Genomic DNA, 19,102 nt, shown 5'->3' on the forward strand with positions numbered 1-19,102 from the left:
TAGCTAAGGGCGTAAAGTGGGGGAAACACACAGAAATGGCGGCATTCAAATTCCGCCAAAATTCCGGTGTTATAAGTGCCGAACACAGAAGGTCTTTGACTAAACCCATCGCGCCAGCACTACAAGTATACAAGGCCAAAGCCATTAGCTCGACGCTTTATGGCGCAGAGCTTTGGGGTTATGGCAATCTAGCACCACTAACGCTCGCTGAGAATAAATTCCTTCGAAACCTTGTCAGCCTCCCTAAAAGTACACCCATGAAGCCTCTGCGTTGTGAGCTAGGCAGGAGAGCCATCTCAGACATGGCTAGATTAAGACCCATTTTATACTGGCGGCGTATCTGGGTCACCCCCGAACTTGCTCATTACGCAAGGGGCTTTCTGGATGTAATTAACTGCGATAAGTTCCACATGATAGGCTGGTTAGGGAATTTGCGTAGAATGCTAGGGATTCTAGGCATGAATGAGTTATGGGAGAGGGCAGGTGAATCCCAGTTCCCGACAAAAGCAACCATAAAAACAAAGTACTGGGATATGGTAGAACACAGGAACTGGAATGATGCAGACCCTTCTACCCTGGAGGGATTATTTCTGGAGAAAAAAAAACTTCCCCTTCTCTTGAGTCCTATTGGGATATTATAACCAAACCGCAGGACAGGAAGCTATACTTCCAGCTTAGAGTGGGGTCTCTCCCAATTAGATCACTAACTGGAAGATGGGTGGAGGGTAATTCTCATGTCTGCACAGCCTGTAAATCCAGTACTGAGACTATTGCTCATCTACTTTTTGTGTGTGGGGCTTACTCGGTCCCCCAACGTGTCTGGCTGAGGGCTATGTGCAAACAGCTAGGCACTAGGGAGAGCGATGTGGCCCTAAGGATTATCTGCACTAGTTCTTTGCCAATTATCGCTGTGGCAGTTGCTCAATTCTTGGGTTGGGCATGGGTTATTAGAAGAAAATTTCTTGCATAACAGTAGGCTAGATGAGATGAAGCTAGGCCATTGTCTGCTCTCCCAGCTAATGAGAACTTGCCTTTTTTGTGATTATACTGGCTAAATAACTGTATGAATTTTAGGTTTTATTGACTAATTTTAACATTATTGATGTCACAATGCTTTATCATTTTAAAAATTCCATTGAGGATGTAAATATGTTTTAATAACCTCTTAAATGTGGAAGTAACGGTTTTAAATGTTCTATGTTTTTATGACTTTTTTACCTCGAATAAAGCAAATTTGACTGACTGACTGAAATCACTTTATAACATAATATAAGGTGTCTGCAAAAAACTACAATAGTGTTCTCACAGTGTGACTTACTTGGGAAATATATTATCAGAAGGCAAAAGACAACTTGTGCCAGATCGAGTATCGGCTATTGTGGAATTTCCAGGCTCTAAAACACAAAAGGATGTTAGAGCGTTTCTTGGAATGGGGGCTATTGTCGTCTCTGACTTCCTAGGGACTAATTTATAAGCCCTTGTGCCATCGGTGTGCCACTTTTTGTGACGCACCAGTGGTGCAAAAAGTGAGCCATGTTGCACCATATTTACAAAGTAACGCATCCACCTAAGTGTGTCACTTTGTAAACCCCTGCGTCACAAGTATGCATGGGGGCGTTTAGCAAGAAAGGGTTGTAGAAGTAACAAAGTGAGATCTATGAGCTTTCACTGCATCACTTCTAGGACGCAAATGCATCAATATCTTACGCCTGCCTCACAGCAGGTGTAAGACTGACGTAGGCACATTTCACATGGGACTTGCCCATGTGAAATGACCCATTGCTGGAGTTGCATCACTTTGTGACACCCTCCAGCAACGCATCATTTTTGCCCCTACAGATACGTCAGAAATACTGACTTATCTGTACCTCCTTGCAACATGATGCGTCATATTACATTATTGGTGTTGCAAGGAGGGCACCGTGAAAAGTAACGCATCTCTGTTTTACCGCAGCGATGCATCACTTTTCATAAATGAAGCCCCTAATTTTTCTCCGATAGCCCATCCACACACAAGGAAGCACCCAGTATAAGTGAAAACAATACAGTGGTACTGTTCTGGACACAACAGTGTGCTAATAACTAACTGCTTGTTATGTATATTCATAATTATACCTGGAGTGTCCTCTGCATAGCACGCCTTATACTGTAAGCATAAAGCAACAAATACATCAATGTACAATGTATAATGTGCTAAGTTTGGAAATTTGCGATGTTATCATTTATGAAAAAAAGTACATTAAAAAAAGTAAGCATTGGCACAGCTACTAGGTGTTCCTTGGCAAGCCAATGATTTTATTTCCTGTGTGGTTTTTGTACATCTGTGTAATAGACATTACAATTTTACAAGCAATCAAAAACTGAAAATGCTGCCGTTTAAAAGTAGAGTGCATGGTATGAATGACGAAGAAAGTTTGGCCCTCAACAAACCAGTTCAAATGATTAAGAAAAAATAATTTTCTTACCTGAATTGCCGCAAAAACAACAATTGCAACAAAAGGAATCTCCATCTGAAAAGTACAAAAGGAAAATTTATGAGCAAACATTTGCAAATAACTTTTATATGCACCCATTATCTCTTTCAATAATGGTAAAGGTAAGTCTAGAGAAAATCCCTGGAATGGTACTAGAGATTACAGTGTGCAAGGGACAATTACTATTTTATGTTCAAAAAACCCTTAAACATATATTTAAGGGACACACCAACCACCAAAGTATAACGTTTACAATCTTTTATTAAAACAAGGAAATAATGTTAAAATTTCAGAAAAAAAACAATTAATTCTTCTGAAAACATACAGTGTCAACAATGTAAATTACCATTTCATACTAATAAAAAGTTTTTTTTAAAAACACATAAATGACATTTACTCAATTAAAAAGGACACTACATACAGACCTAAATGCAAAGTAAATACAGTACAGTATAAAGGTATCAATAACACAATATATACAGAACAAAAACACTCCAATAGTAAAACTTTCTTGAATGTTATTTCAGCCAATTAATAGGATCCAATAGCCTTACTACATTTGCATATTAATACCACAGTTAATGGATTTGTATATAGTTGGTATCTTCTAGGCTTTGTTGGATTCTCTATCTTTTCCATGCGTCGACGCGTTTTGGTGTTACTACCATGGATACGGTCACACCTTCCTCAGGACAATAATAGTGGGGTTCTCAGTTTCATAGAAGAGATATCCTTCTGTGTATTAAAAAGATATCTATCAGTGTGCTTCACTGGAAATTTTAGATTATGCATCGATAACATTAGCATTTACACTTGATGCGAGTCTTTCCTGAAATGTCATCTATAGACTACCATGGGTTTTTCTGTTGTTCTTGCCCATGATTATTCAATGAATTTCAGCATTCCCTCTTGGTTGTCTCTATAAGGTCTCAACATTTTATTTTCTTGGTTTGACCAATGCTCAGTTAATAACACAAGATAGCATTTCATTTCTCTAGGAGCATTTCAGAACTTTATAGTACTTATAAAGTTATTCAATATACAGTACATTGTACCTTCCAGCCTACAACCCTCCGTTACACTTTGGTCATTGGCCTTATGGGCAAGGGCATATATAGGGAGTACCATTGGTTCCTTATTACCTAATACAGGTGGCAGGAGTATATTTGTTTCACTGTCGTCAGGGTCTATTTTATACTATTGGTTTAAATTACAGAGATTACTCCAAAGATCTTCTTACTTTATGATAAAGGAGCATTTAATCATTGAGTTTGATTTTTTGATATTTGGTTAGGTTATATATTACTAACCTTTAAGGTTCTAAAACAGATGGCACAACAAGGTACTAAAAAGTATCCCTTGGCGACAAACTTCACAGAATTATGAAGATGTCTCTCTGTGGCAGATTATTGATCATTCTTCTCTGTAAATATAAGTATTGTAAAAATTCAATTCGGGCTGGTCTTATTGTTTATCCTAACTCTCATTAGCGCTTTTGCCTGATGTCCGGCTTACCTTTTGTTAGTGCGTTCAACGACTGCATTTATTCCATATATTTAGAGATATCCTCGTGGTATCGTGGGTTCTTCGGTATCCACGTTTATCTACTTAGCAGGTATCTGTTATTTGAAAGTGGGTACAGATTGGACTTAGTTTCTAGTCATATAAGTTGAGTCCCCCCCAATACTCGCCGGAGAGTTGGTTGCCTTACCTTCTCTTTAATTTAAAGATGATTTCCCGCTCTTTTCACTGGCTACAGGGGGTGGCTGTTGTATGCGTTTTTCCGCGGTTCCGAATCGGATATATTCTATGGGGAAGAGCATAGTCGAGATTGCTCAACTCCTTCTACTACATATACATTATACATTATTCTCTCTGCTGCTCCGCTGACTAAATAGTGTGTCTTATAGATATTTTTCATGTTGTTTTTTTAACAGGTTAGTTTCTTAAAACTTCTTGAAGTTTAACTGAGCCTATGTTTCTTCACAATCAAATCCTTTAGCTTACTCCAAACATAGCCTATCTCTCTACTTGCGCTGTTTATATAACATGCCCCAATTCTAGACACTCTGTGGTTGCAGCGAATCCTTCCGATTAACTGTGACATGTCTAGAGAGTGAGGGTGTTGGCATCTCTTACCTACTCCTTAATAATATATTGTGCACTAAGATGGTATTCATCATGGCTTCCTGAAGAAGGCTGTAGAGCCGAAACACGCTTGGTTCTCTATTGGTCAAAATCTATTAGACATGTTGTATTTGCACATGTTTCAATCCAAATATTCGACCAAATATTCGAGCTGAATTGAACTTACTTCATCTGACTTTGACAAGCCATGAAGACCTAGAATGTTTGGCCATTGATTCATAATGAAATAATTGTCATTTTCATTGGGCCACTATATTATGATGTATTAGAAAGGGAACTGTTACATATCACTGTTCATAAAATGAAGATATACCTGTACATTCTGGTGCACAGACATAATATTGAGTTTTTTATTTCGAACTATGGAAATATTGCATTTTAAATATCGAAGAGACGGAATATTGACATCAAGAATATCGCTGACTAGAATATCGACCGAAAGGTAAGAAATATCATTTTTGTCAATAGCAAAGTCAATAATATCGTTTGCAATAATACTTTTTATTAATAGTATCGATGTTTATATTAGTGTTATGCATTTTAGCATGTATTTTATATGTATGTGTTCTATATTTTTTGCAAAGTATAATATTTTATTTTAAATATGTCTTACATTTTAAGAAGTTAATAATTTTTTTAAAGTCTATTTTGTGCTTTAGTTCCGTAGCGGGTTGTGGGTGGAAAGTAATTTAATTATAGTAAATGTAATCATACTTTTTAGAAATGATTAATTATTTGTAATTAAATCTTATGTTTTAGTTTGGTTGCCAGTTATGGGTATATTGGGGAATAGGGTGAGAAGTAAATTAATTATAATGAAGTAATTATTAAATTGTATTTATTTGTATTGATAAATGAGTTATTGTTAATTGATAATTAATTGGTAATTACTTTTTAATAATTAATTAATTGATAATTATGTTAATTGTGGTAATTAATGTTAGGAGCAGGTTGTGGGTTAATATGGGAATAGGGTGGAAGTACATTAATTATAATAAAGTCATTATTAAATTGCATTTCTTTGTATTGATAAATACTTTATTGTTAATTGATCATTGGTAATTAGTTTTTATTAAATGATTCATTGTTATTGATATTAATTTGTTAATTTATTTTAGGAGTGGGTTTTGGGCTTATATGGGAACAGGGCAGGCAGTGATTTAATAATAATAACGTAATTCTTAATTTGTATTTATTGTTATGGATAATAATGGGTTTTTTATTAATTATTAATTGGTAAGGAATTTGTATTAATAGGATAATTGATAATTATATTAATTGTGTTAATGTATTTTAGGAGTGGGTTGTGGGTTTATAGGGGAGTAGGGTGGGAAGTAATTTAATTTGTATTACAGCAATTATTCGTTTTTTTTTATTGGTATTCATAATTAATTGATTGTTAATTAATTTAAAAAATATGTAATTGATAAGCATGTTCATTTTAACACTCTGCCTACAGTTGCGTTCTCTGGAATAATAGTAATTTTTATCCCTACGCTATCCAGCACTTGCCCCACTGTTGCACTCTCTGGAGTGGGATTAGTAATTTTAACCCCTACGCTATCCAACACTTTCCCCACTGTTGCACTCTCTGGAGCGGGATTAGTTATTGTAACCCCTACGCTATCCAACACTTTCAATACTGTTTCACTCTCTGGAGTGGGAATAGTATTTTACCCACAGGCTATCCAATACTTTCTCCACTGTTGCACTCATTGGAGTAGGAATAGTAATGTTTACCCCTTCGCTATCCAAAACTTTCCCTACTGTTGCACTCTCTGAAATGGGAATAGTAATTTTTACCCCTACGCTATCCAACACTTTCCCTACTATTGCAGTAAATGGAGTGGGAATAGTAAACTTTACCCGTATGCTATCCAACACTTTCTCTACTCTCTGGAGTGGGAAAAGTAATTTGTATCCTTACGCTATCCAACACTTTTCCTACTGTTACACTCTCTGGAGTGGGAATAGTAATTTTACCCCTTCCGCTATACAATATTTTCTCTATTGTTTTAGTTAATGTAGTGTAATATTTATTTGGTAGATATATTTTTTATATTTATATTTATATTATTGGTGTATGTGTATATATATATATGTATTTATAATTTTTAAAAATGTTTTGTAACAATTAATAAAATACTTTGTATTAATATTAAGTAAGTATATATATTATATTTTATACATATATGTGTATATTTAATTTTTATGTGACATTTATTATTTATAATTGTACATTATATAAATTATTTAATTTATTTTACACAGCTTTAATGCAAAAATGGAAAAACAATAATTCACAGGCCTGAACAAGGTTTGCAAGTTAAACTACAAGCACACTACACACACACATCCAACAAAGGCATTTAACACATACCCAAAACGTGAAATAACCCAAAAAATACACATTTTGCAATTCAATCCAATGCCATCCATGCCACTCCCGGGATATCAATATTCTTGGCATCTAAATTTATCTCCCGATATTTTTGTACCTCGATGTTGTGGTCATCAATATTTTGTCAGTGATTCATACATTCTATAGGTTTGGTATCAATACAAATCTATAATCCGATTGTATCCATTCTAGAAGTATGAATGTGGGAGTGTGATTGGGCATTTAGGCATGTTTCATTATTCCTCAGATAGAAGTACATGTCGCCTTTTCAAAACATTGACAATCATGAATAATGTATTCTGGAATATGTATTTATTTAATGTACTTTGATCATGTTTTATGTACAACTTGTCTTTTTGATACCATGAAATTGTTTCTGATATAGTTCTTGATCTGGGTTCATGCATTTATTACTTTACCTTTTGGCCCATATTCTCAGCAGTTGTCTAAGTAACTATGGCTGCGTTTGTTGTTGGTGTCCTCCAAGCCGTAGTGATGTCCACATCACCTATATAGGCAAAACCTCGGCATGGTGATGTCAGATACTTTTCCATGACTTTCCACACTATTAGCGTAGAGCCATGATGTGCAATGGCAGTGGTGTATCAAAAACTAGGGCCTTGGAGGGAATCAGCCCTGACCCTAGGAATATGTCGCCTGCAAATCTGGAGCTCCTACAGACTCATGTCCCCCTAGTATTCTTCATCATCTCATTGAAGCTGTAAACCCCACAATTAATGCCATCATTAATGAATCTTTCACTTCAGGCATTGTACCTGATGATTGGAAAAAGGCCATTGTAAAACCCTTAATGAAGAAGCAGAACAAATCCCCCACTGATCTCACTAATATGCGTCCGATCTCGTTATTACCCGCCTTAGGTAAAATTGCTGAGCAATTAGTGTACGGGGAGTTAAAAACCTATGTAGAAAACAACCAGGTTCTGCACCCACAACAATCAGGCTTCCGCCCTGGCCACTCCACCGAGACTGCCTTGATAGAATTATCAGACTCTATTAAGTTCTTGCAGGATGAGGGGAGACAGGTTGTACTCATCCTGCTTGACCTAACAGCCGCGTTTGACACCATCTCGCACGCCATTCTTATCAATAGAATGCGGGAGATTGGTGTGGCAGACACTGTGCTGGCATGGTTAGTTTCGTTCTCATCCAACAGATCACAAACGATTGCATTAGGCCCCTATAAATCCAGCGAGAGATCTATCACATCAGGAGTTCCCCAGGGGTCCATACTCAGTCCTCTTTTTTTCAATATCTACATGGCCCCTCTCCTTGCAGTGATCGAATCCCATGGAATCCTCGCCACATCGTACGCTGACGACACTCAATTGGTCGTCACTATTGATAGGAAATGTCCTGATGCAGAACTTAGATTCCAGAATTGCCTCTCAGAGGTCTTTTTGTGGCTGAACAAAAATCATCTCAGATGCAACAGTGCAAAGACTGAAATAATACCTCTAGGAAAAGATGTTTCCTTCTGTCCAAAAGACTGGCGGCCTAAAAATTCAGAAGCCCCTCCGAGCGCTGTCTCTTCGGCACGCAACCTTGGTATTCAATTTGATACATCCCTTTCTTTTGATGATCATGTTCGTATCACTGCTGGATGCTGTTTCAGTCTTATTAGATCATTGAAGAAATTCTTCGACTTCCTCCCCATTACAGCCAGAAAATCAGTCGTGGTCGCTTTAATTCTCTCCCGACTCGATTATTGTAATGGATTGATGGCAGGAGTGAAGAAGTCCACCCTTAGAAAACTTCAAAGCATCCAACACGCCGCTGCCAGACTTGTGCTCAGACTTCCCAGAAGGTCCTCTGCCTCAGCAGCCCTCAACGTCCTTCATTGGCTACCACTCCACAAAAGAATCTTGTTCAAACTTTTACTGACTGTATACAAAGCTACCAGGAAAACTGGTCCCCTCTACTTCTCCAAGCGTTTCACTTACTACAATCCCTCACGCTGTTTAAGATCCTCAGGAACCAATCTTGTTACAATTCCAAGATTCAAGTTAAAAACCAAGGGGGGAAAAACCTTTTCCTTCCTGGCTGCCAAAGCCTGGAACAGCCTCCCTGTTAATCTAAGGCAAGTTGAAACTGAATCTCATTTCAGGAAACTTCTGAAAACCTAGGTGTTCCAGCAATCTGACACCTCAGTCCTAGCAGCTATATGATCTATTTTACTTCTTCGTTTCCACTATCTTCTGCTTGCTCAGCGCCAAGATGCTCCTCCCGGAGCGATAGTCGCGCTTTACAAAATTCCATAAATATCAAATATCAAATGTCCACAGAGTAGGGAATATGGATGGGTCGGTAAGGTATCTGCAGCTAGATATTGTCTCTACCTGATAATGCATTACTGAGCAACTTGTCTATCAGATAGACACCTAGACACAAATTCCTTACCTTTACATTGAGACCAAAGCAATATCGTCGCCGGGATGGTGGGTTGCGGACAAATCCTAAACTGGAAAGTCCTGCAGGACTGAATGGGCAAATTCTCAATCCCTGCAGACCAGAATGTCTAGGCAGTAGTGTTTAGTGAACGTGTGCAGGGATGCCCACATTGCTGCCTTGCAGATGTCAGGAGTCGGGCCCAATGTGCTACTGCTGTGGTAGCAGCTTTAGCCCCAGTGTAATGAGCCCTTTAACCCGCAGGAGGCTGCTTCTTGGCTAGTAGATAGCAGACTTTTATACAGAGAATGACCCAGCATAGTATGGGTAATTTCTGCACTGCCTGACCCGTCTTAGTTCCAACATAGTCCAGGAAGATATGGTTGTCCATCCAGAACTCTCCTGTATGGTCAAGGTAGAACAGCAACACTCTTTTTTGGTCCAGACGGTGTAGTCGCTCCTCCTCTTTTGAGGGATGTAGAGGAGCATAGCAGGTGGGCAAGCTGATAGATTAAATGATGAAATGGAGTGACCACTTCTGGCCCTAGTGTGAAGTACCAGCTTGTCAGGAAAGGGAGGCTTTGATGACAGTGTCTGCAACGCACTCACCCTCTGGGCAGATCTTATCCCTATAAGAAAGGCTGTTTTGATGGTGAGAGAACAGTTATGAAAAGGCTCGACAGGAGCACACATGAGAATCATAAGACCCAGATTAAGGTCACACTGAAGCATAATGAAAGGGGAAGGTGGTAACATATGTACAAGACCTTTTAGAAATGTATTTACAATAGGGGACTTAAATAAAGGGTGCCGATAGCAGAGACCTGCTGGGCAAAATAGAAAGCAAAATGTCAGCTATGATATCAAAAAGACGGTCACTAGACCTTTATGTACAATAATACAAAGCTCTTCCATCGGCAGGCGTGTACATTCTTGGTGGAGGGATGCCTGGCTGCCAGAATAACATTGAAGACTTCAGCAGGAAGGTCAAAAGTTATGAACTGCCACCATGCAAACTCCACATAGGAAGGAGCAGAGTTGTCAGGTACGGGTGGAGGATCCTCCCCTTCTGCTGAGACAGAAGATCCGTCCAAAGGGGCAGCCTGATTGGAAGATCGATGCTCATATTCAGATGCTTGGGATACCAGACTGCCTCTGCCCAGCCTGGAGACAGAAGAATGACTTGGGCTCCGTCAATATTGGGCTTCTAGAGAACTCTGTGCAGGAGTGGCATGGTGCAAAGGCATACAGGAGGCCTGAGCTCCCCTTAAGATGAAAAGCATCTCTGAATGAAAGCCACATAGGAAAATCCAGGATCAACCAAGGCTCTCCCCACTGCTAAAAGAGACCTTGTGCCACCTCTGGATGGAGATGCCATCTGCAATTTGCAATCTGCTAAGCATCAATGGCTAGGTTTGTCTGCTCTGGCTGTCAGAGAACATGCCAGGTGTTAAACCACCGGGGCCATGCACTGCTGTTCCAGCATTTCCTACAGATGCAGGGCCTCTTGACAAAGGGTCCATGACCCCACACAACCTTGCTTGTTGCCGTACCACATGGCAGTAGTATTGTCTGTGAACACTTTTACCAGTCTTCCCTTGATGGAGGGTAGAAAAGCTTTCTGTGCTAGCTGGATCGCCCAGAGCTCCAACATAGTTATGTTGAGTCCAGATTTTGACGGAGACCAGATGGCCACCCCATCCCGAGAGTGGCGCATCTGTCTCTACTGTGTGATCTGCTTATTAATTGATTCCATTTGATAGGCAAAGAAATGAAAGAGGACTCATTGCCAGAAGGTATGGCTGCTGTGTAGCTTTTTGTTCTTGTGTGATTTTGTAGGGGATATAGTTTTGGAGTAACAGAATGACTTTGTATTAAATAAATTAAATGTGAGTGTCAGTCTAAAAATATCCCAACACTTTTTTCAAGACTTCATATATATTTTTGCTTCAAATGTAGGATCTGTTGCTCACATGATAAACCCTTCTTTACCTAACGGCTGTAGTATCTGTTCCCTGTATCAATTCTCTTTTATGATCACAGTGAGCCTAACTAAGCAATTGGGCTGTAAGGTAGGTTTACTAACTTATTAAGTACTAGTATTTTATATGTAATTTGCAAAGCTCTCATTGTCATAAAGAAATGTCTATCAAATGAATAAACCGTTCTATTCAAGTTTGGTGAATCTGTTTTAACCCTTTGGCTATTCATGTTTCATGGAAAAGCTTTTTAATGATTTCTTTATCTTCCCGATAACTAGATCATTAAGAAATAGTTCTTTCCATTATAATGTATGTACCAGGTTCTAGATCTAAACTTTATTTTTAAATTCATACTATCATTTGTGGGACAAGCGAGGGACCCTCTAACTGTTGACAGCCATTCTTGTCAAACATTCACAACAACATTTTCTCTTTCCATTGATTTGTGATTGAACTCTACCTAATTTTTTCAACATCTAATCTATCTCTGCCATCTTTGCCTCTCCTACCTCTTTCACAGAGACTGCTTCTATAAAAGTGACAGTTTTTGTCCTTATGCCTTCCTCTGTGTTTCTGATCACTATTGTGGCAATATATTCAACCTACTCATATCTGAATCTGCAGAACGAATATTTATTTCTCTTGTATAATAGCATTTCACACAGTTGCAGCTTGCCGTTCTCATCTTGTAAATCACTTACTAATTGTAATTGGTGATGTTTTCATTATCATCCGGATCTCGAGTAAATCTTCACAAATTTTTACTACTTACTTTGTTCAACCTCCTCATTCTTGTATTTTATAAGCATTTTATCTAGCAGTTCAGGTATTTTGTTCATGTCTATCTTTGTACAGGAACCTAATTCCTCTTTGATGCCATATCAAAATCAATGTCTTAAACTTCCTCTGTCAGTTATTGAATAGTTATAATGATAAATCAAGTGAACTTGTACACAACCCATTACTGAACAAATGCCTTCCTGGTTTCAAATAGTAAGGGTTTTAGGTATGTTGGTATCCTGTAGTATCTGTGTTAGAATATTAAGTTTTTGCCTTGTATGTCTCCCTGATGCTGCTTCTATTTGTTGTAAATCAGATTGTGATGCCATGGCAAACTCCCTGTGTCAAAAATGACATTTATAATCAATCAGTGATTTATGAATATGGGCTGATCAATATGTAATTGACACTTTCAGCAAGCAACTACTTATGGGTGTTAACTGTTAGTTCTTGACTTGTTTGGGGCACTGCCTTTGGCCGGGTCCAACCCCTAAGAATATTTTTTTTAAGGAAATAGTAAAAATAGTGAATTTCAAAGCACATTGTCATATAAGTTGTCTAAAAATCCAGAGGTATATAAGGAAATAGTCTAATATTATTGAGATGTGTCTGACAAACCTTATCCTCCTCGGGGGCATTTTGGATCAACATCCCCAACACAATTTTGAAAGAAACTTGGCAACATTGTGGAATGTTTTACCACTATTATGGAAACATTTGCTAAAAGAATACATAAATATATTAAAGCAGATCTTGCCACATTGCTCATACTGTTTCTAAATTTGTACAGCATTTGTTCTTAAGATTTTTTCTATCCTGCCTTGTCAGTAGAGATTCTCAGTCCTATGTTATGAGGGTGTTTCTTCTTGGAAGGGACTGAATGGGAAATCGAAAGGAATACAAAACTCACAATCATTGGCCAAAGACAACATACCTACATAGCAATACATATATCTATCTTTAGGACAGGGAACATGTTAATTCAAGCGACAGACGTTCACCTCAACATCTTTTACCATCACTTCTCCTCATTACGCTAATTAATATCAATAAATAGTCTGGTTCTCCACCTACCCCTCTCCCTCATTACTCCGGACCAAGGAACTAGCATTTATTCACCTCCAGGACTCCACTGCCTCATCACACACAATTCCTGCCACCCCTGGCAAATGCCTTAATCAGGAAGGAGAAAGTCTGACCACCACTTCAACCAAACTAGCTAATGGCCACGCCTAAACACAGACTCTTGAAATACACCTTGCTCATGATAGTCCCAATCCAATATCGGTCTCCACTGAGCCCTTCATGAACACAATCCTGACTTCCAATGTGGAACCCACCCAGCCCAAACAAGCCCACTCAATTTTCATTCACAACCACTCCATCCTCTACTCTAATGAGGATAACTTGCCTACTTCAGACCCTGGATCCACTGCCTGTCCCACCTCCTATAGCACAAGAATCCTCCCCAACATACGTGCCCTGTTTCTTAGCCGAATGGGATAAACGTAACTCTCTAGCTGTAGACATTTCTCACGTAAAAAAAGACTCTACAATCCAGGCTAATTTAACACACAATCCCACTCTGAGACTAGAATAATTGACTTGACACAAAGGATCTACATGAGAAAGCCAGCAGACTGCCGGACCACTATTCCCATAAACAATCTGTCCAACAGACCATACAGAGCTCCCAACCACTTATCCTCACTTGCAGTAGAACTACTTCCATGCTGCCCATCCGAAGCACAGAGATACCCCTCCGGGGGTTGATTCAGGTGCCACATGAATAAATAAATAAATTACTATGTTACTAGTGGCAGGCGAAGCAAGCATCGGAGGTGGAGGAAAGCTGCAAGAGGAGTTGAGGAGCCCAAGGAGCTTGAGTCCTAAGCCCGAGCCTGAGCGGTGCAGCGGTGCAGCGGCACCCAGCACCCGGTGGCAGTGAGAGCAGCGGACAGCAGTAGCAAAGGAAATAGACGGAGGTGAGCAGGTAGAGTGGTGAGAGTGGCTGGAGATTGAGCTTGAGCCTGCCCGCAGCTCGCCTGCCCGCAGCTCGCCTGCCCACAGCTCCACAGCCCACAGCCTGCCTCATTATTTCCCGTGGTAGCACACAGGGGGACCCTGTGGGACCCAGCGGGACCCAGCTGCAGTTTTATCCAGCTCTTCACTTTGCTCCTCACATTACACTTACCGCTCTCCCGCCTATCTCCCACTGCCTAGTGCACCCACCGCCTACTAGCTGAAACCGCCCTTCCGCCGCAACAAAAGCTGAGGGAGAGCAGACCTCTAGCTGGTGCCGAAGTGAGTGAGAGCCCTTGGCGGCATCGCAGAGTCAGCCTGGTTAGACCAGGTAGAGCCTGCGACCCGCCTTGCGTGCCCTGCTTGCCCCTTCTCCACATTGGCCCCTCACCTAAACCTGGGAATCAGCACCTGGAAAAATATGTGAGGTATTAACTGCTGGGATACAGATGTACAGTCTTATGTGTCCCTGCTCAAGCTTGTTGAGGTTGATGTGAACATTTTGGTGCACATTTTGAAGTGAAGAGGAGTAGCAGGAGAGGTGAGCAGCCAAGCAGGCCACCTAATCAATCAACCATTGAAGTCAATCAAGTCAAGCTGAATCGAGCTGGACTATCGGGCCACTCAACCGATGCGACTGGGAAATCAGGTGAGTTACTTTAGCCAACAACGCCAGCATCACCTCATAAAAACAGGCATGAAAACAGCAGTGGCTGTATGAGGAAGCCCAAGGCAGGTGGGCTTTCACCCCGTACAACATCTTACAGCATCACTGCCACTGCCACTGTCAACACCACTGCCACTGTTGACGGCCCTACCAAGTTAAGCCCTCACGGACCCGCAGGAATTGAGTCTGCAGAGTGTGACCGTGAACCACAGGCAAAAACTAAATCTGTATTACAGGATGAGGGCACTATAATTGTAATATCACCTGTGCCAAGTAATAGAATGCAGGGGAGCATAACGAGAAAGCATCGTCTTTTTCAGCACAAATGTTTTTTTTTTTAAACACAGGTGACTCCGTGCTCTTACACCCCACCATAGCTGCAGGGCTTCAAACTCCACTCACGCCCAAAGGACAAGAGGTTAGCAGCAAGGGGGAGAGGACTGAAGTGACTGATGGTAAAGGAGGTAGGGGGGAAAGGGCTGGATCTTTCAGCCCCAAACCAGCCCTACACGGCCAAGACGACCCTGTAACTCAAATCCTAAAGTCCCCGGAGACCTCGGAGAAAAAGCTTGAGGAATGACACAAAGGGGCAATTCAAGGGCCATCTCAAGACAGGGAAAAAAAACAGAGACAAAGGGAATATAGGAGATCTTCACAGAAATATCAAGTGACAAGCGTAAGCCTGAGACTACTCCATTGGCCACTAATGCCAAAATGCCTAAGCTTACCGACCAATACAAACACAATGGGGGCAATTGTGTCTCAACGGACCCATTAGACATTCACATCCTTGAAAAACCAATAGGAAAGTCACTGGTGAGAACCAAATTCAACCTAATAAAGGCCGGCTCAGAGGAATGGAAGACCACAGGGGGAGCACTGGAAAACTCAAAGGAAAACCTGAGCTCAGAATATGAAGTTTGGACTGATCTATCTCAAATTAATCAAATAATGATCCAAACTAGTGTGACAGAAGACCTGGATGAGTCAGAGCAGCACACATATCTTGAAAAGGACGAATGGGAGGCTGTCCTGGCAACCTATGGGGAGGAGTCGTGCAGGTGTGAATCCCCAGAAATTATAAAACTAGAGGGAAGTAAGGAAAACAAGGCTCTCCAGCCAGCAGAGGGGTTATATGCACCACTTAAAAGTACATCTAAATGCACAAGGGGTAAACCAAGAACTCATCAAAGTGGCATAGACAAACCAGCTTATAGCGGTGACCTTGGCAACTTTAAAGAAGTTGAGCAAAAAGAAGACCACGGAGACGCCTGGACAAACTTGCTTAAAACCGTAGAGATTTTAGTAGAGGCCTTGCAATATCAGACCAATAAAATTGACTTGCAATTAACCCTACTGAACACCCTGGTGGTGTTTGTGGTAGCAATCAATTGCAAATTGGCACGCTAAACATTACACTGCATAGTATCAAGGAGCACATGCCAGTCGAGCATTGTTCCTGCGGATGCAGCCCAATTGTGGATAAACTAGCAACCCTTCCATCAATGCTGACTAATTTATGCTCACAACTGAAGAAAGCATTGAATCAAGTCCAAATACAACCTAGAGGAGGGTACACCCCAAAGGGGCCTGTGAATGACATAGTGATCCATCGGGATGCGTGTGCACAAATGGCCTAATCGGCGACAATGAACCAGAATACACTTACTAATGCTAAAAATGAGAACAGCGAACACATACCAACCTCGTTACTCAGTCAAAGTCATATCTTGGAGCTTGCCGAGGCAGACAAAGGGGAAATGAAATTGAACGCAAAACAAAGACGGGCACAAAAACAGAAGGGTAGGACACATATACAAAGCCTCAATATGGATGGATTTCAAAGACTTTTTGGGCCAACGCCAGTGCAAAAAGGGTAATTCAACCAAAATAATCTAACACCAGAAACAACATTCACAACGGCATTACCAACATGCCTAGCACATGCCAAAATCCTACAAGTGGAAAGCAAGATAGCACTGTGTCCGAGCCTGATGAGGAGACAGAGGGAGCTGTCTCACCCCAGTCTCACTCAAACGGAAATTCTGCTGGAAACTGTAAGTGACCTCAGAAATAGAATCAAAGTAAAAACCACAACGAGCACTCAACTGAATGAGACAAAGAAAGATGTTATGCTCTACGGATATTCTTGGACATCAAACACCCTTGAGCCTATCCCTGAAGGGAGGAACATAAATTTGGGGGATTCGATTGACCCTAAAAGCAGACTCATCATCAATAAGGAAGAAGAGAAGGCACTGAATAGGCAGCTTTTGAATAATAGCATAACCAACTTCCAAATACCTGTCATTATCACTGAGTCACTTCGAGAGGTAAACCTAAGCAGTCAGGCACAAACCTGCAAGGAAGTACGGACTATAGAACAGATAGGGTCCATGACGTGCAAGCAGGCCCTATAGACAGGGAGCGAGCGGGAAAAGACTGTCTCCAAACTGAGGCTGGACTATCTTCCATAGGAGGCCAAAACAATGTTTCTAAAGGGGTGGGAGGGAAAGAAACAAATGCTATTTGGTTTTCTCCAGAATACATCTCTAAAGGAAGGGATCACTGACAGAATATCGAGGAGAAAAATATCGACCTGCCAAAAAATCGTGGAGAAAATATAGAATGCCAGAATATCGAATTCCTATGTTCAAAAAGGTAAGTACAAAAATATCGAGTCCAAATATATATTTTTTTAAATGTCTTAAAAGTCATTTAAAATTCATATAATAATAAATATAATTAATTTAAACATACTTAAAATACTTAAATAAACATAACATTAATAAATAAATAATGTAACTTAAAAAAATTAATAATTTTAATACATATATATATATATTTATATTACCTACTGGCCGTCGCCAGTAGGTATATATAGTTAGGACCTAGTTACCATAGGAAATTCCGAACATTCTATTGGGAATAACTTTGGCGCCGATTGAGGGATCTGCCTGTAATTTTCCTTAAATTTGCCTTGCTGCGCTCCGCTCCTTCCCTGAAAGTTTTGGGGGGATTTGTCAAGCGGGGGCCGTGAAAAAAGGGGGTCCCAAAACATGTTTTCCCCATGTTAATCTCCATAGGGACATTCTGACAAGGCTACAGCTTGAACGGCTGAACGGAATTATACCAGATTTGGCAAAATGGTAGGGGACTGGTATGCAGCAGTGCCTTTTGTATGTTTGGTGTAAATCCCTCTAGTAGTTCTTGAGAAAATTGAATTTGAAATTTTTCAAATGGCATTTTCTATGGGACTTTTAGACACGGCTACAGCCCGAACGGCTGAACGGAATTACATCAAACTTGGCAAAATGGTAGGGACAGGTATGCAGTAGTACCTTTTCTATATTTGGTGAAAATCCCTCCAGTAGTTGTTGAGAAAATTGAATTTGATCAAATTATATATCTATATGCGCCCACCGTACACCGCACCGTATGCGTACGGTACATGTACTGTACGCGTCCGTGCGCTTACCCTTACGTGCGCGAGCGAGTTTCTGATTGGCTGGCAGTCAACTGTCAACATTCCAAACTGTCCAAACCAGGAAGTGTTCAGGTTCAAGTATCTTTATTTAGATATAAAAAAATATCTTTAAAAGTTTTTCCCAAATCACATTATGTACAGTTTTGTGAGAAAAAATATTTAAAAGAGAAACCCATACAGACATAAATAGCATAAAAAGAAATAAGAATTTAAACTGTTTTATAAAAGGTGACCTGGGGTGTCACAAGCATCTCCCATCGTATTCGATTGTAAAGTCAAACCGTGCGACAGGGTTTCAATTGGACTTATTACCCCTCTGGTCGGTGGTGATTATGTTACGGAACATTGATCAGTCTAAAAAGTCAGTGGCAATGCCTGCAGGTCCGAACCCCCAACCTGTTCCATTCTGACCTAAGCATGCACCTGCGTTGGGAATTAAAGGTAGGGCAGATGCAGACCACATGCATAATTGATTCTGTCGCTAACCCACATCTTCTACAGTGATTTGGGAAAAACTTTTAAAGATATTGTTTTATATCTAAATAAAGATACTTGAACCTGAGGAAGTGTTGCCCACCACCTTGTTTTTCAGGAGAACTGAGGCACAAGAGAGCCCAAAACAAGAGTGAAAACCATGAAAAGGGGGCAGGGTAGAGACCCCCCAACCCTCTAGCTCTTCTCAGGGGGTCCCAAAAGGACCCCCAAGGGCCAAAAAAAAAAAATATATTAAATC

General features: G+C 40.3%; 1 protein-coding gene across 4 annotated transcripts in view; it reads right to left on the bottom strand.

Annotated features, from left to right (window-relative positions):
- The window catches only part of LOC147662923 (uncharacterized), a 397,679-nt gene that overhangs the window by 257,750 nt on the left and 120,827 nt on the right, over positions 1–19,102 (bottom strand). For 3 of the 4 annotated variants that reach the window (XR_015305468.1, XR_015305467.1, XM_086950795.1), the window contains one exon: positions 2,466–2,510. Coding sequence is in view for 1 of the 4 variants with exons in the window: in XM_086950795.1 (XP_086806921.1) it covers positions 2,466–2,510 (45 nt within the window). In the remaining 3 variants the exon portion in view is untranslated. Of the gene's footprint in view, positions 1–2,465; positions 2,511–3,989; positions 4,094–4,185; positions 4,282–19,102 lie in introns of all 4 variants that reach the window. The other variant, XR_015305469.1, reaches the window with a different exon arrangement.

The sequence above is a fragment of the Lissotriton vulgaris genome, unplaced genomic scaffold (assembly GCF_964263255.1).
Source record: "Lissotriton vulgaris unplaced genomic scaffold, aLisVul1.2 SCAFFOLD_304, whole genome shotgun sequence".
NCBI classification, from domain to species: Eukaryota; Metazoa; Chordata; class Amphibia; order Caudata; family Salamandridae; genus Lissotriton; species Lissotriton vulgaris.